At 43.6% G+C, this 25,691-nt stretch overlaps 1 protein-coding gene across 1 annotated transcript in view; it reads right to left on the bottom strand.

Moving 5' to 3' along the window:
- The window catches only part of GOLGA3 (golgin A3), a 41,369-nt gene extending 23,639 nt beyond the window's left edge, over positions 1-17,730 (bottom strand). The window contains 17 exon segments of the mRNA XM_032229429.1: positions 313-681; positions 1,521-1,624; positions 1,627-1,681; positions 7,108-7,161; positions 7,163-7,203; positions 7,206-7,275; positions 8,770-8,942; positions 9,767-10,073; positions 10,563-10,674; positions 11,265-11,524; positions 11,527-11,597; positions 11,600-11,863; positions 11,866-11,943; positions 14,797-14,901; positions 14,904-14,912; positions 17,127-17,390; positions 17,616-17,730. Of these exon segments, the coding sequence (XP_032085320.1) occupies positions 313-681; positions 1,521-1,624; positions 1,627-1,681; positions 7,108-7,161; positions 7,163-7,203; positions 7,206-7,275; positions 8,770-8,942; positions 9,767-10,073; positions 10,563-10,674; positions 11,265-11,524; positions 11,527-11,597; positions 11,600-11,863; positions 11,866-11,943; positions 14,797-14,901; positions 14,904-14,912; positions 17,127-17,390; positions 17,616-17,730 (2,451 nt within the window).
- Between the last annotated feature and the right edge of the window lie 7,961 nt (positions 17,731-25,691).

Genomic DNA, 25,691 nt, shown 5'->3' on the forward strand with positions numbered 1-25,691 from the left:
AAAGAGAAGAGGAAGTAGGAGGAGGAGGAAGAGAAGAGGGAAGAGGAGGAGGAGGAAGAGGAGGAGAAAGAGAAGGAAGAGCAGAGGATCAGCAATAGGTTAATAGGGAAGCCAGCTTCACTTAACAACCTTGTTACTAACTTAACAACGATTCACTTAAGAACTGTGTACAATGGGGCAACATTGACTTAAGCACGGTCTCGCCTAGCCACAGAAATTTTGGGCTCAACTGTGGGTTGTAAGTCAAGGATTACCTGTAATAGCTAAGAACGCCAAACAAAGAGGGATGGTTAAGTGCGGGGAAATTTATACCTGACTTGATTTGATGGCAATGTCTTGCTTGAGCTGCTCTAAGACATCTGAGGCCGCTTCGGTGTGGCCTCCCAAATGCTGGACGGATTCTTCCAGTCCTTCTTGTCCCGCCTTCGCCACCTGCAGGGCGACCTCTAAGACGATCTTCTCGTTTTGCAAATACCGGATGGTGTCGTCCTTCGAGGTGTCCTCTTCTTGCAATTCAGCCAGCTTGGCCTCCACTTCATCGTAGCGCACCTGAAGCTCCTCCATGGTTTGGTCTCGGGTCTCTAACGCCTCTTGGGTGGAGGTCAATTGCCTCATGAGATCCAGCTGCTCCTGCTGCAAAGCCTCCACCTGGGCGTCTCGCTGTTGGAGCGTTAGTTTGACCTGGGCCAGGAAGACAAAGAAGTTCACCGTCACCGTGATCTCCTCTCCAGGTAAAAGGAGGCAGATCCTTCTACCTGGCCTTAAGTCTTAACTGGAGACGTCCCAAAGGTGCTTTTTCAAGAGGCAACTGGACTTCCCTGTTATTCATTGAAGATGCTTCAGTTCTCATGAGAAGGAAACATCTTCAACGAATAACAAGGAAGTGCAATTCCCTCTTGAATAGCAATAGCACTTAGACTTATATACTGCTCCACAGTGCTTTTACAGCCTTCTCTAAGCGGTTTTACAGAGTCAGCATATCGTCCCCAACAATCTGGGTCCTCATTTTACCCTCCTCGGAAGGTTGGAAGGATGAGTCAACCTTGAGCCACTCAGGATCGAACTCCTGGCTGTGGGCAGAATTAAGTCTGCAATGCTGCATTCTAACCACTGTGCACCATGGATGGATGGATGGATGGATGGATGGATGGATGGATGGATGGATGGACGGACGGATGGAGGGAGGGAGGGAGGAAGGAAGGAAGGAAGGGCAATAGCACGGAGACTTATATAACACTTCTCAGTGCTCTACAGCCCTCTCTAAGTGGTTTACAGAGTCAGCCTCTTGCCCCCAACAATCTGGGTCCTCCTTTTACTGACCTCGGAAGGACGGAAGGCTGAGTCAGCCTTGAGCCTGGTGAGATTCGAACTGCCAAACTGCAGGCAGCTGACGATCAGCAGAAATAGCCTGCAGTACTGCACTCTAACCACTGCACCACTGCGCCGCTCTTGAAAAAGCATCTTTGGGACAACCATGACCTGGATGACTGAGGATCTCCAGAGATGTAAAATGTTTGTACCTTGTCGAGTTCCTGGTCCAGAGCTACTGCCGAATCAGCCATCTTCTGAAGCTGTTCTTTCTCGTCCTCAAAGTCCTCCAGTTTCCTCTGCAAGTCCTCTTCCCCATACTCTTAGCCTCCTGGATCTGCAGAAAGGCCGCTTCCTGGTCTAACATGTCAGCCTGTGCAGAAGCATCAGAAGTTGTTAAAATTGTGGAAACGAACTGCCAAGGCGATGCTAAGAAATAGGAACTGCGAAAGACATACATACATACATACATACGAAGTCTCATTCGCACCATTAACCACTTTAAACCCCTCCAATCCTTACATGAAGCACAAACCCCCAACCAATTAGAACACACCTCCACCCAATCAGAACACATCCAAGCTCCCACCAATCAGCTCAAACCCCCACTGGCAGTTAAAAGGAAGAAACAGCCGAGATCTCACATTGTTCCTGGAAGCAGGAAGCCAAGTAAACAGCCTGAAGATGACTAATGAGACTTCATCGAAACGTCGCCAAGACACCTCCAATTTTATGCGGGAGGAAAACCCGAATAACCAAAGACCTACATAGTAACACCCGTGAAAACCTCAGAATATATATATATAGCTGATATAGCTAGCTGATGAGAGCTAATAGCTTGAAATAGATCTATACTAGTCTCCCTTTATTTATTTATCAGCACAAATATAACAAATGTAACAAAAAGGCAACAGTAAAAAATATTGGGTTTCTGTCTGGATGGTCTCTTGTGACGAGCCGAAGGACAGAGAATGGAAGTGTGATCTTCCTCCCATATTTGGGCATACCAGGGGTTGTGACTTTAATATATACCTTTCACCCTGGCCTGGCTGATAAGGAGTCGAGCTCTGTAGCTCAATGGTTAACACATCTGCCTAAGAGGCAATAGAGCACAGGTTCGATTCCAGCAAGGGTATGGCTAGCTGATGAGAGCTAAATAGCTTGAAATAGATCTATACTAGTCTCCCTTTATTTATTTATCAGCACAAATATAACATATATATATATATATATATATATATATATATATATATATATATATATATATATATATATATATATATACATACACACACACACACACACACACACACCACACACATATATATATATGTTTTCTGGGTGTTAGTATGTAGGTCTCTAGTTGTTCGGGTTTTCTCCCGCGTAGAATTGGAGATGTCTTGGCGACGTTTCGACGAAGTCTCATTCGTCATCTTCAGGCTGCTTCAGGCTACTTCAGGCTTGGAATTCCAGGAGAAAACCTGAACAACTAGAGACACACATGTATATATTTTTTTGTGTGTGTGTGTGTATTTGTATTTGTTGTATATCATATATATATATATATATATATATATATATATATATATATATATGTATGTATGTATGTATGTATGTATGTATGTAATGTATGTGTGTGTATGTATGTATGTGTGTGTGTGTGTATATATATATATGTGTGTGTGTGTGTGTGTGTGTGTGTGTATGTATGTAGGTATGTATGTATCTATTAGATTTTTTACAACTCCCGGTATGCCCAAATATGGGAGGAAGATCACTACTTCCATTCTCTGTCCCTTTGGCTCGTCACAAGAGACCATCCAGGCAGAAACCCAATATTTTTACTGTTTCCTTTTTGTTACATTTTGTTGTATTTCTGCTGATAAATAAATAAAGGGAGACTAGTATAGATCTATTTCAAGCTATTTAGCTCTCATCAGCTAGCCATACCCTTACTGGGGTTTGAACCTGGGCTATATTACATACTAGGCAGAGATTCTTTAGCCATTAGCCACAGGCTCTTATCCGTTATCAGCGAAGCCAGGGTGAAAGGTAATCTATTAGATTTTTTTAATATATATATTAAATATATATATATTGGAGTTCTAAATACAATTTTATTAATTAATTAATTAATTAATTCTAATTCTAAATTAGAGTGTATTTAGAGTTTAGAGTTCCCTGGCTCAGCTGATAAGGAGAAGAACCCTGTGGCTTAGTGGCTAACACATCTGCCTAAGATGCAATACAGCACAGGTTCTAATCCCAGTAAGGGTATGGCTAGCTGATGAGAGCTAAATAGCTTGAAATAGATCTATACTAGTTTCCTTTATTTATTTATCAGCACAAATACAACATTATATATGTGTGTGTGTGTGTGTGTGTGTGGTGTGTATGTATGTGTATATATATATATAAGTGTCACAACCCCTGGTAAGCCCCAATTATGGAGGAAGCTAACTGCATTCCAACACTGTCAATCGGCTCGTCACAAGAGTCCATCACGACAGAAACCCAGTATCAGCACAAATAAAACAAAAAAACAAAAAAAACCACAAAATAATATATATATATATATATTGAAATAGATCTATACTAGTCTTCCTTTATTATTATCAGCACAAATAAAACACAAATATAACAAAGGCAACAGTAAAAAATATTGGGTTTCTGTCGTGATGGACTCTTGTGACGAGCCGAAGGACAGATGATGGAAGCAGTTAGCTTCCTCCCATAATTGGGGCTTACCAGGGGTTGTAAAAATCTAATATATACCTTCTTCCCTGGCTTCAGCTGATAAGGAGGAGACCTGTGGCATAATGGTCGTTTGCCTAGATGCAATACAGCACAGGTTCGAATCCCAGTAAGGATATGGCTAGCTGATGAGAGCTAAATAGCTTGAAATAGATCTATACTAGTCTTCCTTTATTTATTTATCAGCACAAATAAAACACAAATATAACAAAGGTAACAGTAAAAAATATTGGGTTTGTGTCGTGATGGACTCTTGTGATGAGCCGAAGGACAGATGATGGAAGCAGTTAGCTTCCTCCCATAATTGGGGCTTACCAGGGGTTGTAAAAATCTAATATATATATATATATATATATATAGTATATATATATATATATATATATATATATATATATATATATATATATATATATATATAGCTTGAAATAGACCTATACTAGTCTCCCTTTATTTATTTATCAGCATAACTATAGCAAATTAATATATATATATATATATTATATATATTATATATATATCTATATATATATATATATATATATATATATATATATATATATATATAATGAATTGATAAATAATTTTAAAAAGGAAGATAATCAAAAATTGGTATATATATGAAGTGAGTATTTAGAATACCTTATTGAAAAATGAAGGAATAACATCTTTGTTTGATGTATGATGTACAAGGACAATAATGTTATTGAAAAGGAAGAAATATTAATCATAATTGAATGTTGTACAATGAAAGTGAGGTATTTACGTTATAGTAGATGGAAAATCTGTGATTGTAATATAATTTGAAAATATGGATGCAAAAATATTTGTAACCAAACGACATGCTGTATGTAATGGATGAGAATTTTTTTTATGTTGTTTTTTTTATGTTTAAAAAAATTTGCAAGAAAAAAAAGAAATAGGAACTGCATGTGTGCAGTTTAACTGCACCTTGGTAGATTCTAAGTCAGGTGTTTAGCTATACAATTTGAGGGTTAACCCTTTGAAGGGTGTGGGAGCAGGAATGGATTTCCAGAGGGGAAAAAATTTGCAGACTACAAGAACCATTTGCACCACTCAGGTGACCCTGAGGACACAGACAAACCTCCAAGCGGCCTCAATGACCCTCTAAAAGGATGCAAATGGCCAGCTGTCTGCAAGGGGTATAAAACCCTTCCATTCCCCACCACCAGTCAGAGCTGAAGAAGCTTCTTGGATGAGAAGCGAAACATCTTCAAAGAAAAAACAAGTAAGTCCAGCTGCTTCCTGAAAAAGCACCTCAGGGACAACCATGGCCCGGATGACTGAGAATCTCTACAGACTTTTTAGCCATGCATTTGGGATGGACACCCTTGAATCGTGTGGGAATAGGAATGGATTTCCAGAGGGAAAAAAATTGCAAACTACAAGAACCATTTGCACCACTCAGGTGACCCTGAGGACACAAATAATCCTCCAAGTGGCCTCAACGAACCTCTTAAATGATGCAAACAACCAGCTGACTGCAAGTAATTTTAGAGTAAGATTCGTATTTTAATACAGAAAATTCTTAAAACGAAGATCAAGATAAAACCACAAACCTTCCTTTTGGGGTTTAATGGAAAAAGACTTGGGGGGAAAATTTGGAACCTGCTCTTACATACATTGACATCAACAAGACTACTTTATGGACAAAACAGAAAGGACATCGCAAGATGAATGGCTACAGAAGTTGATGGAGCTGGCAGAGATGGATAAATTGACCATTTTGATCAAAGAAAGGAATGTAAGTACTTTTGTTCCTACTTGAAAACCACTTCTGGACTTTGGGTCGGGGTGGGGTGGGGGAATGAAACCTTGATTCTGGGTTTTACTGATCAGATTGATTTGTTGTTATAGAAATGGCTAGTTTATATTATTGTGGAAAAGTAAAAAGTTGAGGTTTGATGTAATGCCTATCTAGTGCAACAGAGGGAGTTGGAAGTCAACACTTTTTCTCTCTCCCTCCTTACTTTTCTTACCCCTTCCCTTCCCCACTGTGTCCTATTACCATGTTTCCCCCAAAATAAGATAGGGTCTTATTTTCTTTTGACCCCCAGAATAAGCGCTTGGCCTTATTTTCAGGGAGGTCTTATTATTTTTGAGGTGCGGGACGAGCGTGGTCACCTTGTGGCTGCTGCTGTGTTGCAATATTTTCGGGGGGAGGGCTTATTGCAGTGGAGGGCTTATTTTAGCGCATGTGCTCAAAAGCCCGATTGGGCTTATTATCTGGGGAGGTCTATTTTCGGGGGAAACAGGGGATTCGCTTTTGTATTTTTCTATTTATCTAGAATCTAATAAAACGGTTTAAAGGCTGGGATACTCCTAAGAACTGATTCCTTACCCATTGATGCAGATTTACAGGAGTGTCAATCAAATAGGCCTCGTTCAGAAAAAAATTGTGTTGTATTTATCATATTGGTGGACATGCCCAAAAGCAAAATAAATAAATAAAAAATACTGGAGAAAACATGGTTGGAAAAAAATGACAAAACAACACAGATTTGGAACCTGAAATATTTCTGTTGGGCATCTTACCCAGAAAAATATGACAGAGGGAATACATATTTAATTTACATGTATTAACTGCAGCTAGAATTGTATTTGCACAACAATGGAAAAGTGGAGAAATCCCAATGGATGAAAATGTAATTAACAGAATACTAGAATGTGCAGAAATGGGTAGATTAACACTTATAATTAAAGAAAAAGGAAGAAATTGAGTATTTTTCTGACATGGGACTTATTTTATCAACGGTCAGCTAATAAAACAGACGTTAGAATATGGAAAATATAAGGACTAATGTAATAAGGGAGATTTGCGAAAATGGACAAGGAAATAGTATTATGGAATTAATATCAATGTAATGACTCCTGTTGCAAATATTTTGATTATCAGTTCCTAAAAATAATTTGTACCCAGACAACACACTATTCAACTGAAATTAGAACTTTAATAGGTTATAAAATAAAAATTAGGGGGGAAAGGAAGAAAATGTGTGTTGCATAGAGAAACCTCTGTCTCTTTACCTCAATGTTTTGCAGCTGCGCAGCAATGCGTTCCTTCTCTCTGATCGATCTGTGCTTGCGTCTCCCTTAGTTGATGAGACAGTGTTACGTTCTCTACTTCAAATGTTCCAGCATGCCAACTTGAGTCATTGTCCAGCCTTGAGGAGAAAGGAGAGAAAGGACAGCTCTCTAAAGACAAGTCAATTCCCAGCTATTAAGAGTTATACTTTCGTGGCCATTATTTCTTTAGATTAAAAGGGAATTTGGCTTGTGCTTGGGCCTCTGATGCTCTTTACAAAAAGGCTCAAAGCAACCATTTATTGCTGATGAGTGTTGCTCAGTTACTGTCATGCATTCTTATATGGCTGTGAATATGCCCAGAGTTAGAGGCCTAAGTGAGTTGCCATTGTGAGAGGGGTGGATGGCCATATAAACCAATTAAATAAACAAACAGGAGGAATAAGAATAGCCTTCATGTGGGCAGCTGTGGAAGAAACTACCAGACAGCATTACAGAGTTGGAAGGGACCTTGTAGGTCATCTAGTCCAACCCCACCCACCCTGCCCAAGCAGGAGACGCTACACCAATTTCTGACAAATGGCAGTCCAGTCTCTTCTTGAAAGCCTCCAGTGATGAAGCTCCCACAACTTCCGAAGGCAACTCCTATTCCTGGGTTTGATTGCTTTCCCTGTACAGGAAATGTCTCCGTGTTTCCAGGATGAATATCTCCTTGGTCAGTTTCCATCCATTCCTCCTTGTCTGGCCTTCAGATGCTTTGGAAAACAGGTTGACCCCGCCTCCCTCTCTGTGGCAGCCCCTCAAATATTGGATCTCTGCTATCGTGTCACCCCTAGTCCTTCTCTTCTCTAGACTAGCCGTGCCCACTTCCTGCAACTGTTCAGTTTTAGTCTTCCGTCCCCTCATCATCTTGGTTACTCTTCTCTGTACTCTTTCTAGAGCCACACTGATCTACAACTGGTTCGCTCAGAGTCAAACATGTGTCACAACCCAAACCAAGAATAACATGTGGTGATTCTTCCAAGTTGAGTTCTTCTATTGTTTCGCACCTATAGATGGACTCTTGCCAGGATGAACTATATGCATCTACAACATAGTCTGGGAACTGTTAGGGAGAGGCTGTCTTCAACCCTCTTTCTCTCACACATAATATCCAGGTTGAATCCATCCCTTCCCTCCATCTCCTCACTGCGTCCCATCGCATCTAGAGAAACCCGCAGAAAATTATTTCCCACTGAAGGCAATGACTGTCACCCTGTTTGAAACCATATTCGGCCACCCCCCTTCGATCTATTGAATTAACACGGTAATACCGCACATAGGGAAATGAGGTTTAGGTACTGTTAGATATGAGGACTAATAGCTGCCAGATGATGTAAAGTTATAAACTGTTCAATGAGGATGATTCAGCTACACAGACATAGCCTCTTTAAGACTCTGATGGGATCCACATAAGTCATTTACATTTTTAAGAGGTATCTATAGATGGCCATTAGAGGGCGTTTCTCTCTCGTTGTGTATCTCATTTCTCTCCTTGTGTCCGTAGCTGAATGGTAAGAGATTTTATCTACCGTGTGCATGTCAGTATATACGTGTATATATGAATGGGAACAGGAGAGAAGCAAGCTGCGCTTACCTTTACGTTGGCCATATCGCTCTGCAGACGAATTCTGCTTGTTGAGCAACAGCCAACTGTTGTTGGTACCAATGCCGGACTTTCTGCAGGGATGCAATCTCTGCCTGTGATGACTTCAGCTTACCGGTCAAAGACGCACGGTCCAGCTCGACCTGCTGGAGTTGGCTTTGTAATGAGGAGAGCTGCTGCCGGAGATCATGAACTAAAAGGCCAGGATGAAAAATGTAAATGAAGGAAGGTAGAGTTATGAAACTCTATCTGTAGATATCGACAGCAACGGCCTGATTTAGTTTGCTTTATGTCATTGCACCTCGTACAATGAAATTAAATGTCCTCTTCAGTGAATATTATGCATAAAAAATATAACACAAAAACACATCCTTCACATTCTATACAATTGAATTAAAAAAACCCGATATTGTATTCATATTGAGCTATACCGTAGCATTCAACATATTTACTGCCCTGGGGTAGAAGCTGTTTTTCAGGCTATTTATCCTTGTTTTTATTGTCCTGTACCGTCTGCCAGTTGGTAATAGTTCAAAAAAAAAAAAAGGTGCCCAGGATGAGATGGATCTTTAAGGATGTCTTGGACTATCTTAAGGCAGTGGGAGCTATAAAGCTCTTCCAAAGAGGGGAGAAGGCAGCCCATGACCAAGGATGTTGACCTCCTGGAGCGCTGTCCTATCTGCCACTGTGCAATTGGCAAACCAGACACAGGCGCAGTGAGTTAAAATCTCTATGGTGCAGCGGTAGAAGGTCACTAGCAGTTTTCATTCAGTTGTTGTTTCCTGAGAAGTCTCAGGTCGTATAATCTCTGCTGGGCCCTTTTGACCAGGGCTGCAGTGTGAGATGCCCCAGGTCAGGTCCTCTTTTATGACAACACCCAGAAAACTGGGCACTTGCTCTACTCGGTCTCCACTGATAAGCAACAGCTGGATGTCTGAGCTATTCCTTCTGTAGTCCACTATAAGCTCCTTGGTCTTATTGGTGTCAAGGACCAAGTTATTGTCCCTAATAACTCACCCATGCTGTCCTTGCCGAGGACATTTTTCTGCAGGTCTTCCACCTTCCCCATCAGTCTCTGGTACTGTTCTTCTGCCAACTGCAGGTCATTATGGGAAGCAACCAAGCCAGCGTTCTTGGCCTCCAAGGTGGTTTGTAGCTCAGCCATGGCACGTTCTAGGTCCCAGCAGGACTGCTTCAAGTTAGCCACCTCTGAATTCAGGGAGTCCTGCTTCTGCTGGCTGGTCTGTGAATGCTCCATGTGGATTTGGAGCTTCACCTGGACCGCAGCCAGCTGGGTCTGCAATTCTGTTTTTTCTTTGAGGGCCTACACAAAGATAAATCTGGTGTCAGAGGTGTCATCATCGAAACTGGGTTGAGGGTGGGCCTTCAAAAACCTTCTATAAAACTTGGACACACAACCAAACGTCTCGTGTATCCCTTCAGAAGGAATTTTACAGGTGGATAATAGATGTGGATAATGACTGCAAACTACCATCAAGCTCACAAACCACCCTATATTATTTTCACATTCACTCTCTAGTAAGGCTAAACCCCTGTCTCCTGGGAATGCTTTAATTGGGATTCCTGCATCTTGAAACAAATGGAATCCTGTGGCTTAAATGGCCAGTCTAAGATCCTACTGTCTCAAGAAGTTTTGAGATCTGCAGATAAGACTAGGTATATCAACAATGACCTGAAATGCCACCCTCCTTCCACAGACATATTCCATAACCCATCCGTGAACCTACAGGAGCAGTGACATACTTCTCTTAATTGTGGAGATTGAGTTTTTAAATAGAAGAGCCTTTTGTACCTCGTTGGCTTCTAATGACAGTGCCTCCAATTGTCCTTCGAGCCTCATCTTCTCTTTGAGGACTTGGAGCAGCTCATCGTGAGTCCCTGCGACTGAACTTTCCAAGGATATGCTGGGTGAGACAAAACAGATGCACACTTTGTGAAGCTGTGCCAATTATAAAAAACTGAGATGTTCCTTAGAGGATCAAACAAATGCAAGACAAGAATCCATGGTGTCTACAGAGATTCTGTGTCATCCAGGTCATGGTTGTCCCAAAGGTGGTTTTTCAAAAGGCAACTGGACTTTGTTTGTTTGTCATGGATACAAAGAAAGGTCCTTCCTTCAGTTTTGAACTGAAGAAGCTTCTTGGATGAGAAGAATGGAACTGAAGAAGCTTCTTGGATGAGAAGAACAAATGAAGAAGCTTCTTGGATGAGAAGAACGGAACTGAAGAAGCTTCTTGGATGAGAAGAACGAACTGAAGAAACTTCTTGGATGAGAAGAACAGAACTGAAGAAGCTTCTTGGATGAGAAGTAGAGCATCTTCAAGAAAAAATATCTCATCCAAAAAGTTTCTTCAGTTCAGAACTGAAAGAAGAAGGAACTTCCTTTATTTCCAGGACAAACAAAGTCCAGTTGCCTTTTGAAAAGGCACCTTTGGGACAAAAAGAGTCCAAGCTGGAGCCTTCAGAGCTGGAGAAGATACCAAAACAGCTTTACCTGCTAGAAATACTGTCCCGCCGACTTCTGGGCTCCCCGTTGACTTCCAGGTCCTGAGCCCGCTGCTCTGTTGCCGCAGCTTGGAGTACCTCCCTGATGGAAGGAAACTGTCCAACAGCATCCAACGGGACCTCCTGCCCGTTGATGGTGAAAGCCATCCCCTGTTTGCTTTTGGGGCTGGAGGAAGTGAGACCTCTTCCTGACACGCTACTGTAGGTCGAGCTGTCACTTTCATTGCCATCCAGCCTCATTCCTGCTTCGCGCTGCCGTCCATTTCTGACACGCTGTCTCCCGCCAAGGATGAAGCTTCCAGGCGGTCGTCTGAATCGGGGTGAGACTGATGGAGGACACAACTGAGGTCAGACTGTTTGAGTTCTGTTTCAGAGAGCCGCCCGAGGAATCGGCCACCGGGACGGCCCCACTGGCACTCCCGTCTGGGTTTTCCGTTCGGTAATCTGCCAGCGACCGAATCCGGCTTGTTCGGGAAGATTTGGAACTTTTTTTCTCTTTCAAGGAAGCTGGGAGGCCCAAGCTCCCCACTTTCGGGCCTCGAGGAACACTGGTTCGCAGAAAGGAGTACTCTTTGGTCATCGTCACGGGCTGGCCCTCGGTAAGAGCTCCGGATTCCACATCAGCTCAGGATCCAGAGTGCTGGAGGGGCGGCTTTTAGCAGTAATAGCTGGAGGAAAAGAAAGAAGGCAGGAAATGAAGAACAAGAAGGGAAAAAATGAAATAACAACAGTAGCAGCAGCAGCACCATCAAAACTACGCGATTATGGATGTCATCGGGGCACTTGGCACCATGTCCAAGAATTTTACAAAATACATAGCAAAATTGTAGCTTCCTGCAATAACACCAGTGGAATTGCAAAAAACTGCGCTATTCAGAACATTGTATATTTTAAGAAGGTACTTGGTTGATACCTAGGACGCTGGCAGCAAACCGTATCAACCATTAGCACCAGTCACTGGTATTTGTAATGCATTTTGAATGTTCAAGTTGGCTGAGTTTCATGTTTAATGAATAAAGTATATAATAAAATAATTTTAAAAAGGTACTTGGTTGATACCCAGGACACTGGCAGCAAACCATATCAACCATTAACACTAGTCACTGGTATTTGTAATGCATTTTTGAATGTTCAGTTGGCTGAATTTCATGTTAATGAATAAAGTAAATGATGATGATGATGATGATGATGATGATGATGAAGAAGAAGAATGGATGAAACTGGAAGGACATTTTTGATTCAAAAGGATAAAGAAAAAGGAAAAGATCCTGGAAACTATAGGCCAATCAGCTGTTTGCCAACAACATACAAGCTCCTTACTGGTATAATTGCAAACCAAATTTATGGATACTTGGAAGAAATAACTTGCTTCCTGTAGAACAGAAAGGATGCTGCAAAAATTCCAGAGGAACAAGGACCAACTGCTGATTGATAAACTAATCCTAAAGAATTCAAAGAAAAGACGAACTAACCTGTTCATGGCTTGGATAGACTATAAGAAAGCATTTGATTCAGTTCCCCATAGCTGGATCAAGAAATGCCTGAAAATCTTTGGCATCAGCAGCAACATACAAAAATTCATGGAAACTTCAATGAATCTCTGGAAAATGAAGCTTATAGCTAATGAAGAAGTACTGGGTGACGTTGAAATTAAACAAGGCATTTTCCAGGGTGATTCCCTTTCACCCTACTTTTTATACTGTCAATGCAACCACTGACAATAATTTCAAAGAAGATGAACTGTGGATACGAACTTGCAAAGAAAGGACTGAAAAATTCGCACTTGGTGTACATGGATGATTTGAAGCTGTTTGGTAAAACAAAAGCTGAACAGAATTTATTAATTGAAAGCACAAAAGAATTTAGCCAAGACATTGGTATGCAGTTTGGAATTGACAAATGTGCAACAATGGCAACCAAAGCAGGCAAGGTCATAGAAGATGATGGAATAGAACTTGAGAATGAAGAAATGATAAAGGCAGTAAAACCAGAAGAAGGCTACAAGTACTTGGGGATTTTAGAGGCCTCTGACTTAATGCATAATAAAGTCAAGGAATTAACTTCAGCCAAGTACATTCGATGAATTCACAAGATATTAAAATTCAAATTGAGTGGAGGAAACATCATAAAAGCTATAAATGCCTGGGCTATACCTGTGATTCGATACTCTGCAGGAATAAGTGACTGGACCCAGATGGAGTTGGACAATTTGGACAGAAAAACAAGGAAGCTTATAACAATGAATCATGCTTTGCACCCTAAAAGTGATGTTGACCGATTATATCTACCAAGAGCAGAGGGTGGTTGAGGATTCCTACAAGTAAAACAGACTGTGGAAGAAGAAAAACACAGCTTGAATGATTACATCCAGGAAAGTGAAGAACCAATGATTAAGGAAGTAAATAAAGGAGGCCTTTTAAAAACAACAAAGTCAAAAGCTCAATATAAGAAAGAACTAATTGAGAAGCAAGCTGAAAATTGGAAAAACAAAGCTATGCATAGCCAATACTTGAAAAGTATTGAAGGCAAAGCTGACCAAAAGCTAACTTGGAACTGGTTAAGCTCAGGAGCACTGAAAAAAGAAACAGAAGGCTTTATTTGGCAGTTCAAAACAAGCCTTAGCCACAAACTGCATGAAGGCAAAAATTCAATATGTTACTCCCAACAGCAAATGTCGTCTCTGCAATGAGAAAGACGAGACAGTCAACCACTTGATCTGTGGGTGCAGCAAAATTTCACAAACTGACTACCTACAATGCTATGACCGCGTTGCTAAGATCATTCACTGGAAATTGTGCCAAAAGTTTGGATTTGAGTATAGCAAAAACCACTGGGAACATCAAGTTCAGAAGGTTTTAGAAAATGAGAAAGTCAAGATCTTGTGGGACTTCAGAATTCAGACTGACAGGCACTTGGCCCACAACACACCTGACATAACAATAGTTGAAAAGAAAAAAGTATGGTTCATTGACATTGCAACACCTGGAGATGCATAAATTGAAAATAAACAGCAAGAAAAAATTACAAAGTACCGGGACTTGCAAATTGAAGTTGAGTGACTGTGGAAAAAGAAATCGTGTGTTGTCCCGATTGTAATTGGAGCCCTTGGAGCAATACCCAAAGGGTTACCTTGCTATTTGGAAATTTTAAATTTATCAGACTTGAACATTTTGATTCTACAAAAAACTGCCCTACTTGGAACAGCTTATATCCTCCGACGTTACCTTAACACTTCCTAGGTCCTTGGTTAGGACATGAGCTGTTGAGCTACCAACCAGCCCCAAAGGCTGTGAATCTCATTAAACTAAACTATCTCATTAAACTAAATTATTATTATTAAACTAATAATAATAATAATAATAATAATAATAATAATATTTTTTAATAAGATACTTAGTTGATTATCCGAGATCCTTGGGAAGGACTCAATCAGTGGCCAAAATGCCACTTGTGGCCTAAACATCTGGCTGACCCCACGATGAATAGAAAAAAACCTGCCTGTGAATCTTTTTGCTAGGCACTTACTCTCTCCTGATGCCTCTTGACGCGATACTGCTTGAGCTGCTCTTCCAAGCGCTTGCGGGCCTGAAGACGGATAAGTTCTTCCTTCTCCAGCGGGAGAGAGCATCGGCTGAGCCTGTGGGAAGGAGCAAGGTAAGTCGTTCAGGGACAATAAACTATATATATATAAAAAGGAGGCAGGACCAGACAGGAAGCTCTCTTTGCAAAGTTGCCGGAAAATTTAGACACAAGGTTAAAAAGGAGGCTTAAAAATTTCTCAAGTGTCGGTTTTCGAAGAAGTTTGATTTTTGCTATGTCTGTAAGCAAGGCATTCCAGATTATTCCAAAGTATTCCAGGGATTGACAACCACATGCTTTCCAAATGTTTTGGATGCTTTCCACATGCTTTCAAAATTTTGGGATACTAACTTAATTAGGAGGAGAATGCTATCAGCAGGGCTGTGGTGAGCCTGCTTCCTTTGCAACCTGTCAATCTAACATATTTGCAACCGGAGGAAGAGTGGGAATGTGGGAGGAAGACGTTTGTGTATGTGTATGTGTGTGTAATCCACATTGTGTCGGGCAAGGAGGCTTCTTCTTTCCCAAAACAAAATAAGCATAGATACTTGGACATTGATTGATTGCAGGAGAGGGGTGGCCAGGGAAAAGGGAAAAATTAACTGGAAAGTTTTCGCGCCAGTTCACCAGATTCCGCTTCTCTTTGTCTGTAACCATTTATTGCTTTGGTAAAGCATAATCTTGGAAAAATCTCAGGCCAGGAGTCTTCTTCTGTAGCTGGCCAAGTGGAACAGGTGACGGTTATAGTCCAAAGAGCCTCAAAGGAGCCATTGTTTTATTCTTTGCTAACATTACTTTTAACTGTCAATGTGCTGCCAGCAGAGCTGGCAGCACATTCGGACAGTGAGGAGGTTGGGGAGGAACCTGGGCCAGTCCTGGAGTCTGGGGAAGGCTCTGATGAGGGCTCTGTGTCGGAGGCAGAGAGGGGGACAGAGCCATATGCCAGCTATCAGCTGCCTTCGGAGTCAGAGATCAGTGAGGCAGAAGAACAGCTGGGGCCTGTTCCCAGTATGCGCATGCACAGAGTTGACAGGCGAAGGGAAGAGCTAAAGAACAGGGGTTGACTTGGGAGTAAGGCCACAGATGGATGGTGAATGACCCCTCCCATAGGGAATTAAAGAGGAGCAAAAGGGGAGTGGAGTTTTGCAGGAGACAATTAGTTCATTCCTGCATTCTTGCCAAGTATTGCGGCATCTGGAAGCTATCGGCCTGGCCACTCTCCAAGCCTGATAAAGGTCGGTAATTGGGAACTATCTTGAAAGACTTTGCTGGAGAGGAAAGGGGCTTATTGGGACGAGGACTCAGCTTTGTGCCGCTGGGGAAGCCTAGGTGAGAAAAGTAGGTGTGGTTAGACGGCCAGAAATGGGAGACCATAAATTAACGCATCTATTAAATCGATCAATCTGTGAACAATTTTTGCCTTTTGTTCAGAATAGGTTCTAGCAAATCCGCCAATCCCAATGAAGCTTTGCACTACGATCTAATCGGCATGAAGGCAGACATTCCCCCCCCCCGGGAATTTCTGAAGACGCTGAGTCACAGGGAAATGCCGGTGAATGACACACTGTGTCATGGAGAATATGGCTCAATTTTTCCTCCTTGTTTGGGTTTTAAATCAAAATAGGATTGTCATTTAGGAATAAAACATGGTCTTGTGTGACCGCGGGACACGGAAGAGGAGTGGAAATGCACCCCGGTGGCCAAGAACCGTGTGGCAGCCCCGGAGATATCGGAAGACTGCTATCATGTCTCCCCTAGTCCTTCTTTTCATTAAACTAGACATACCCAGTTCCTGCAACCGTTCTTCATATGTCTTAGTCTCAAGTCCCCTAATCCTCTTTGTTGCTTTTCTCTGCACTCTTTCTAGAGTCTCCACATCTTTTCTACATCGTGGTGACCAAAACTGGATGCAGTACTCCAAGGGTGGCCTTACCAAGGCTTTATAAAGTGATATTAACACTTCACGGGATCTTTTAGAGGCAAATTACCTTGTTTTAGAGGGAAAATACCTTGTCTCTAAGAGAATGGCCAATGGCAACCTTGATTCCAAACCCACCAGGTCGTAAAAAATAAAAATAAAAAATCAAGCCAATTTGTCAAAGGCAAAGTGCGAGGCGCTCGGGGTTAAGAATCAGCTCATGCTTCAAAAGCCGCATTCGGAAGGAGATTCTGCAGAGGCAGAGAAAGGGAAATAAGGAGAGCGGAGGGGAAAACCTCTCTGAGAGCGGAGCGAGAAAGAAAGAGGGGAGCTCCACGGTGAAGAGATGCTTACACAATTCAGTTTCTTGCAAAGGGAGGCTTAGTTTGAGAGACTGCAGGGTGTCCTTCCTAAGAGCTAAGCTCTCATCACTACCGCCCTGAGACGCCTGTAGGTGCTGACGGAAACCAAGCACACCTGAAGCGGGTTCGTTTCCCCGGGAGTTTTCGGCAGGGCCTGAAGCCGCGGGCTGTTCGGGGTGTAAGAGGTCGGTCCGTTTGCGCAAGGATCTTGGCTGCTCTTGAGGGCTAAGGTGTCCCCTTCCGTTGACACGCCGCCGTTATTTATGCTAAGCACTGGAGGAGGGGAAAAGAACAACAGGGGTTGGGAAGAGTTAACGACGGATGCCATGTTCTTCTTACCTGTTCATATGCTCAAGCAGCCACGGAGAGAGCAAACACCCAAGAACATCAAATATGCTCTACTCTAAATCGCTTTAAGTATCGCTGCAGAGGAAAGCAAGCTTAACAAATAAAAAAATCCATATCCAAAGAAACAGCTTACAGTTAAGATCCTCTCCTTCCATTGTCCGCCTCGATTTGGCCTCCAGGTCTGGTGGCTGTTCAGAACTGCCCTGGATACCATTGCTGGCTTCCTGAATGCCCACCAAAGACTCCATGGCTGATGGAGGAGTGAAGGTCCAAGGGAAATTATTTCCCCAGTGGGACTTTCCAAACGACCTTACTGAGTCCAGTTCTTCTCCATCATCAATACCGCTGGGAGCCCCCAAAACAGCCCGCACATTGTTAAGGGCTCCTGCACCAATTTATTCGCAGCAAGCAATTTGGGTTCGTTCCAAGCGCCGGCTTGATGGACAACTGTAGAATTTCTGGAGATCATTAGAGTGGCTGCAAGAGAAAGAAAACAATGGTTGGGGTTACATCACACGCTGAGATAAAGAGACACAAACATTCACACGCAGGATGACACTCCTTTTTTAAAAATAGTTCCTTGTAGTTTTTTTTTTCTTTTTCCCAGAGATCACCCACATCTGCCACATATAATTCTGAGCTCACCAAGTGCCAATCCTTATTTAAGTCACACTGGCACAGTCTTAATGATGGGGGTGGGTGGGTGGGTGGAGGTGAGAGCTTGTTTGGGCTCCTTCAGGCTGGATGGTAAAACTAAGGCGCCTCGGGGAGGAAATCCACAAACTAAAGATTTCAGGATATGTACAACATTTTTCTGAGCGAGGCTTCCCCAAAAAGCATGAAGCCGATTCCTGGTCCCGAGAAAACCCCTTTTATTAAACAAATGTGAATTGCTCTCATTCACGTTCAGCAAAGGCCTGGCAAACAGTCTTTCAGAGGAATATTTATGACCACAGACCTTATCTATCTTAGAAAGCTGCCATGTACATATTTTCCAAATGAGTTGCTGTGCAGAGAAAGACTGGGCACAGAGTCTGTGAGATTCACAGACAGATTTTCACACTCCTGAAATGAATCTAATGAACAAATTGTTTCCTGTAAAAGCCCCCTCCCCTTTCACTCCTCTTTTATTTCCTATGGGAGGGGCCATTCACCTTCCACCTGTGACTTTACTCCCAAGTTGATCCTGTTTCTCAGCTGTTCTTTTCTTCCAGCAGCTCTGCGCATGCACACACCGGGAACAGGCTCCAGCCGTTCCTCTGCCTCACTGCTGTCTAACTCGGTAGGCACCTGATCGCTGCCAGACGGCCTTGGCCCCGTCTCTGCCTTCAATTCAGAGCCTTCGTCCGAGCCTTCCCCAGCCTCTGGGACTGGCCCATGCTCCTCCCCAACCTCCTCACTGTCCAACTCTGCTGGCTGCTGGCGGGTCACAACACATGGAATTCATCCAAACTATCTTGAGGCGGCTGCCTGTGGGTGATACAGGCTGGATTTGTGTCATTTTGATTCCTCCTGTGGGGAGTGGAAACGAAACTTTTCATTTCCAGTTGCTTTTTATTTCCATCATGGCAACTGCCAGCCAGACTATTTTATCCCACCAAGCAGAGGGAGGTTTGATTTATAGGACGACGAGGTATGTGTTTATTAGGAGGCTGAGGATTTGGCAGAGATTAAAATACCTCTTATTGCAGATGAGTGTCTTACTAACCAGGGGGAGGGAGAGAGAGGCCTATGGCTTGTTAAAGTTGCTTCGTTTTGCGCGAAGAAAGCCAAGGGGGTAAAGATCCCAGGGAGTCCTTGAGCTGCATTTAGTGAACATGCGAAGTTGCGATGGCACTGAAAAAAGTGAGTTAAGACCATTTTTGCACTTACAATCAACTGCAGAGGAGTGTAAGTGCAGCCCATCGAGACACACAAAATCTGGTCATGTGACCTGTGTGGTGTCTGTCTGTCTGTCTCTGTCTGTCTCTGTCTGTCTGTCTGTCTGAACTTCAAATCCAGGTCCTTAGTAGCCCCCAAGTAGGTCCCTTGCAACTTCAAATGGCAGCTCAGCGACAAGTCCTAAGTTAACGACCATCTGCCTCAACAATTAAGGAACGACCACCTATAGGTAGTCCCTGACTTACAACTGCTCATTTAGCGACCGTTCGAAGTTACAATGGCACTGGGAAAAGCAACTTTATGACTGTTTTTCACACTTACGGCGGTTGCCGCATCCCCGTGTTCATGTGATCCAAAATTCGGACGCCGAGCAAACTGACTCATATTTATGATGGTTGCAGTGTCCCGGGGAGGAGGGGGGCTCACACGATCCCTTTTGCGACCTTCTGATGTGCCAGGTCAGTGGAGAAGGCTCTTAACTACTGGGTTAGTCACTTAACAACTGCAGTGATTCCCTTAACAAAGGCATCAAGAAAGATTGTAAAATAAGGGCACGCCTCACTTAACGAATGCCTTGCTTAGCGACAGAAATTTTGGGCTCAGCTGAGGGCTTAATCAAGGACTACCCGTATAGAAGAAATTAGTTTATTGTCATTGCACCTTGTACAACTAAATTAAATGCAGTTTTCAGTGTACATTATAACTATGAAAATGAAAACACAAACACACAAACCTCACATGCTACACAACTGAATTGAAAACCCCTGACGTTGCATTAATATTGCACCATACACTAGAATTCATATAGTTACTGCTCTGGGATAGAAGCTGTTTTTCAGCCTATTTGTCCTCCTTTTTATGGGGCACGTAAGACTTTTGAAGATCTCAAGAAGTTCCATGTTTAGTTGCAACCTAAGATACCCCTTAGAAATGTATTAGCAAGACTTTAAAAGTCCCCTCCTTCATGGCATTTAGAAAACAGTGTTAGATCCTCAAGATTTCCACCCTTGAAGTCCACCTTGGAAGGGTAGACTTCTCTTGGCAGGCGGGCTTTAGCCTACCACAACTTGATGGGATGGAGGAAGTGAAGGGACGGTGTATCCAAGCCCATGTTCCTTGGGAGAAGAGTAGGGTTAAAGTTGTTAGCACACCTCCACCTCTCCTTTTGGGGTCAGATTGCCAGCCTCTGTTCACAATGGCCAAGACAAATTCAAGTAGGCAGCCATGAATGCTTCACAACAGTGACACTTAACCTCTATGAGTGGCTTACACTAGGTGTGTTAAATCCACCCATCCATTAAAACAACCACCAGTTTCAGAGTCCTTTAACCACTCATCACACCCATGCAGGGCTATATAGCCCATAAACAAACTTCATAGATGTACACATATCAAACCTTACATTTACCTAGTCTGTATAGTCTATAAAGCAACTTCATACATGTACACACCTATGCACACACCAGGGGTGGGTTCCTGCCAGTTCTAACCTCTTCTGTAGAAGAGGTTCCAAAAATCTACAGTGCTGTTTAGAACCGGTTTCAGCTCCCTCCCCCGCACCCATCGGCACATCATCAAGATGAAGAGCGAGAGGAGGAATTCTGGGAGTTGAAGTCCACAAGTCTTAAAGCTGTCAAGTTTGAACACCCCCAGGTTTTTTTTTCCTAAAGGGTTAGGGACGCAAGGGTCTTGTCACTTGACAGTTAAGACTTGCACACTTCAATGCCAGAGTTCCTGAGCCAACATGACTGGAGGAGGAATTCTGGGAGTTGAAGTCCACAAGTCTTAAAGCTGTCAAGTTTGATCACCTGGGGGGGGGGAGGTTCTAAAGGGTTAGGGGTGCAAGGGTCTTGTAACTTGACAGCTTTAAGACTTGCACACTTCAATGCCAGAGTTCCTGAGCCAACATTTTGGTTGCTAAGCAAGAGCATTGTTAAGTAAGTTTCATTACATTTTACAAGTTGGCCATGCCCACCCGGTCACCGGGCCAGCAAACCGCTCCCACAAAGCAGGCCACACCTACAAAAGAGGTTCTAAAAAAAAATTGAGACCCACCACTGACTCACACCCTACATCACACCTACCCAGCTCTATATAGTCCATAAATCAACTTCAAACTGATGTATACACACACATACAAACATCAAACCTTACAATGCATGAAGCAACTTTGTACACAGATACACACAAGTACACACCCACCACCAAGATGCCCCCAAATCACTCATATAATCAACTTTGTAGATGCACACACACACACACACACACCAAACTTTTAAACCTTCCTAGGTCTACATAACCCCTAAACCAACTTCATACACATAGGTACACAAACAAAGACACATACACACCTACTCTCCAACTCACCCTACCCAGCTCTGTAGAGCCCATTTCATACAACGCAAGCCACAAAAACACCCCACAAGCACAAACCAACCCCCACAAGGGAAGGACCCAGAGAGATACGCGTGTATTGCAATACACGTGTGCAGGCCATCCTCACCCTTCCCACCCACATCCCCAGAGGGGGAGACCCCTCCCAGTCTCCCCCAGACACGGAGGTGTGTGTGTGTTGCACAAGGGTGTGACTTTTATAAACATACACACACACAGAGAGACAACACGGGGGGGGGAGAGTTTGAGCCTCCCTCCCAACCCTGCAGGCCTTCAAACCCACCCACCCCGCTCCCTCCATTCCCAGGTACGGCTCGGCCCTTCGCCCCGCTGACCTGCCCGGCTCGGCTCGGCTCGAGGCGCTCTTCCTCCTGCCGAGACGTGGCGCGGGCGGCAGGCGGGGCGCAGGCGGGGCGACACCGCCCCTTCCCCGCCGGGCGGCCTCCCCTTCCTCCTCCTCCTGCTCCGCCCACAGCCCGCCCGGAGGTGCCTCGGGACGCTCCGCGGACGCGCCGAGCCTGCCCGGGTTTCGAGGGGAGCGAGGGTCGGAGCTCAGGAGGGGGGACCGAATGGATACCGGAACAGAAGGAGCGGGGCGCTTCCCCCCCCCACTTTGAGCGTCGGACGGGTTTTGGCGACGGAACTTCCGGGAAGGAGGGGTGAGCGAGAGAAAGAGGGAGGAGCGCGGGGAGGGGGTTGGGCTTCCTCGCCCCGCCTTCTCCTTTTGCCCCGCCTCCTCCTCTCCGCCTTCTCTTCCGCCTCAGGGAATCTTTAGTTCCTTTCGTCTTTCCCCAACAGGCGCCCTCTGCTGGTCGCGTTCTCTTAGCGGCCGCACAGGACGGGTTGCAAAGTGGGTTATGGGGTCTGCCCCAGTTGTTGTCCCCCTCCCACAGCACATCTGGGGGCACCGGGTTGGGGAAGCTGCTTTCAGGACAGCACACATTATGCACATATACAGACATATAAATACACATAGACACAGATGTACACATATACAAATTAATACGTATATGTGCATATGCACACAGATACATGCACACAAAATATACACATGAATACATGTACAGTTTATAAATATGCACATAAGTAAACACACATATATATGTAAATGCAAATATATGTATATTCATACATGTATTTGCATTTACATATGTATATGTGTTTACTTATGTGATATGTATAAACTATATGTATTCATGTGTATATTTTGTGTGCATGTTTATATATATCTTATATATATGAGCTATATTATTAGCCACTAAGCCAGTGTTTCTCAACCTTGGCAACTTGAAGATGTCGGGACTTCAACTCCCACAATTCCCCAGCCAGCATTCGCTGGCTGGGGAATTCTGGGAGTTGAAGTCCCGACATCTTCAAGTTGCCAAGGTTGAGAAACACTGCACTAAGCCACAGGCTCTCCTCTTTATCAGCTAAGCCAGGGAAATAGGTATGTATTGGGTCACAGCCCGTCGTTCTGGAGGCTGCCCGTCGCAGGGAGCTTGGAAGGCGCCAGGTCAGGGCCTGCAGGAGCATCCTCTGTGGCGGCTCTTGCAGGGGCCATCGTGGCTCACTTCCATGCAGGGGCCGCTTCTGCCAGGGGAGCCCTGGCCGGTGCAGCGGTGTCAGGACCGGCCAGGTGGGCAAGACCCTTACGAACCTTGCCGCTGCTGGCAACGACATGACTCTGCCCAGAGGGAACCACCCTGGGAATGTGTCTTTCTTTGCATGCTGATGGTAAATGTGCCCAGTCCAATATCTTTCCAGCAATTGAAAATTGTTTCTCACATGGACAATTATATGTTGCGTGTTCTAGAGTCGGCAAACCAGACAATCTCTATATCTGCACAGACAATGGAACAACAAAAAATATTGTATACCCACAAGCATTGTGAAATTAAACATATTAGAAACTTGCACTTTCTCTTTCTTTCTTTTCCATTTAACCAGACTGGGCCACAGCAATGCTGTATGTATGTATGTATATAACACATACGCAAAGATACCCGTGTGTGTGTGTGTATGTATAAAGATAGAGACAGAGGATAGAGAGAGAGATAGAAAGAGATAGAGAGAGAGAGACAGACAGACAGACAGATTGATATGGATGGACAGACAGAAAGACAGATAACATGGATGGACAGACAGAAAGACAGATAACAGAGATGGATGACAGATAAAGATAGACATAACACAGAGAGAGAAAGAAGAAAGAGTTGTGTATGCACATGTACACAAATAGACAGAAAAATGTAGTTTATACACACACACACACACACACACATGCCCAGATAAGTGCACAAACAATTTATACGTAAACACAAGCAAACACATTTATAAAGCCCCACAAACACACATTTTTTCAAAACAATTTTAAAAATAACAACCAAATTTGATGATATGGAACATGGTCCAGTAGAGGGTGCTGTTCTTTACCTTTGAAATAGGTTTATCTAGTGGTGGGTTTCAAACATTTTTAGAACCTTTTCTGTAGGTGTGGCCTGCTTTGTGGGAGTGGCTTGCCAGCCATGTGACTGGGTGGGAGTGGCTTGCCAGCCATGTGACCAAGTGGGAGTGGTTTGCTGGCCATGTGACTGGGTGGGCGTGGGCAACTTGTAAAATGTGGTGAAACTCACTTAACTACACTCTTGCTTAGCACCCCTAACCCTTTAGAAAAAAAACCCCCAGGGGTGTTCAAACTTGACAGCTTTACGACTTGTGGACTTCAACTCCCAGAATTCCTCCTCTTGCTCTTCATCTTGATGATGTGCGGACGGGCGGGGGGGGAGCTGGAACCGGTTCTAAACGGCACTGTAGATTTGTGGAACCTCTTCTATAGAAGAGGTTAGAACTGGCAGGAACCCACCCCTGGATTTGTCTCACCATAATAAGTTAGTCTTATTAAGGTGTTCATCCCACAACTCTTGAGGAATGCATTAAAAAAAAGGGAATAAAACCAAAAAGAGAAAAAGCAAGAATTTTGAAGGTATCCACAATGTACCTCTTCTGAGCCTTAAAACTGCCTCCCCCCCCCTCCCTCAACTTCAAGAACCTTATGATGGGGCAAATGAAGGTGTAAAAGGCATTAAGGACTTCTGAGGAGGTGTTTTTTAATTTGCTTGCTTGCTTACTTATTACTTCAGCAAGCATGAATTAGATAACAGATATAAATATAAACATGATCATGAATACATGAAATGGATACAAATAAGTGGGGACAGTAGGCACATTGGTGCACTTATGCACGCCCCTTACAGACCTCTTAGGAATGGGCTGAGGTCCACGGTAGAGAGTTTAAGATTGAAGCTTTGGGGATTTGGGGATGTAACAACGGAGTCAGTGTTGACCACTCTGTGGCTGAAGTTGTATTTTCTGCAATCGAGTTTGGAGCAGTTTACCTTGAGTTTGTATCTATTGTGTGCTCGTGTGTTGTTGTTGTGTTGTTGTTGTGGTTTTCAAGACATCTTCTCCACTTTGTGTCCAATTTATGACTTGGTTCATGAGTGCTTTGCCCATTGTAGGAGTGTAGGACAATTCTAGGAGTTACCGAGATCAGTAAAAACCACCCAATGTTTTTAATTCCGTCCTTCCTTCAAGGTTAAGCCGTTTGGAACAGCCGTAGACAAATATCTTCAAAGGCTTCAAACTTCTCCTTGCAGGAATTTGAAGAATGTCTCACTATGTAAGCATCTGTGCGCGCACATTTTTGAGATTCAGGGGAAGAGAATCAATCTGTCCCAACTTTGGGAGGCAACTATGGAGGACTAAAAGCTACGCTACTTTTAACAGAGCTCTCTCTGTGGGCACGCGTGTTGTCGCCAGCTACTCTTCTTGTTCCCAGTGCGCACATGCGCGCCAGCCAGCTGGTCTTCGCAGAGGCTGGAGCACCTGAAAATGGCCCAACAAACAGCCCCAAATGCCCCCCAAATAGACCATT

This window comes from Thamnophis elegans, chromosome 13 (genome assembly GCF_009769535.1).
Source record: "Thamnophis elegans isolate rThaEle1 chromosome 13, rThaEle1.pri, whole genome shotgun sequence".
Classification (NCBI taxonomy): domain Eukaryota; kingdom Metazoa; phylum Chordata; class Lepidosauria; order Squamata; family Colubridae; genus Thamnophis; species Thamnophis elegans.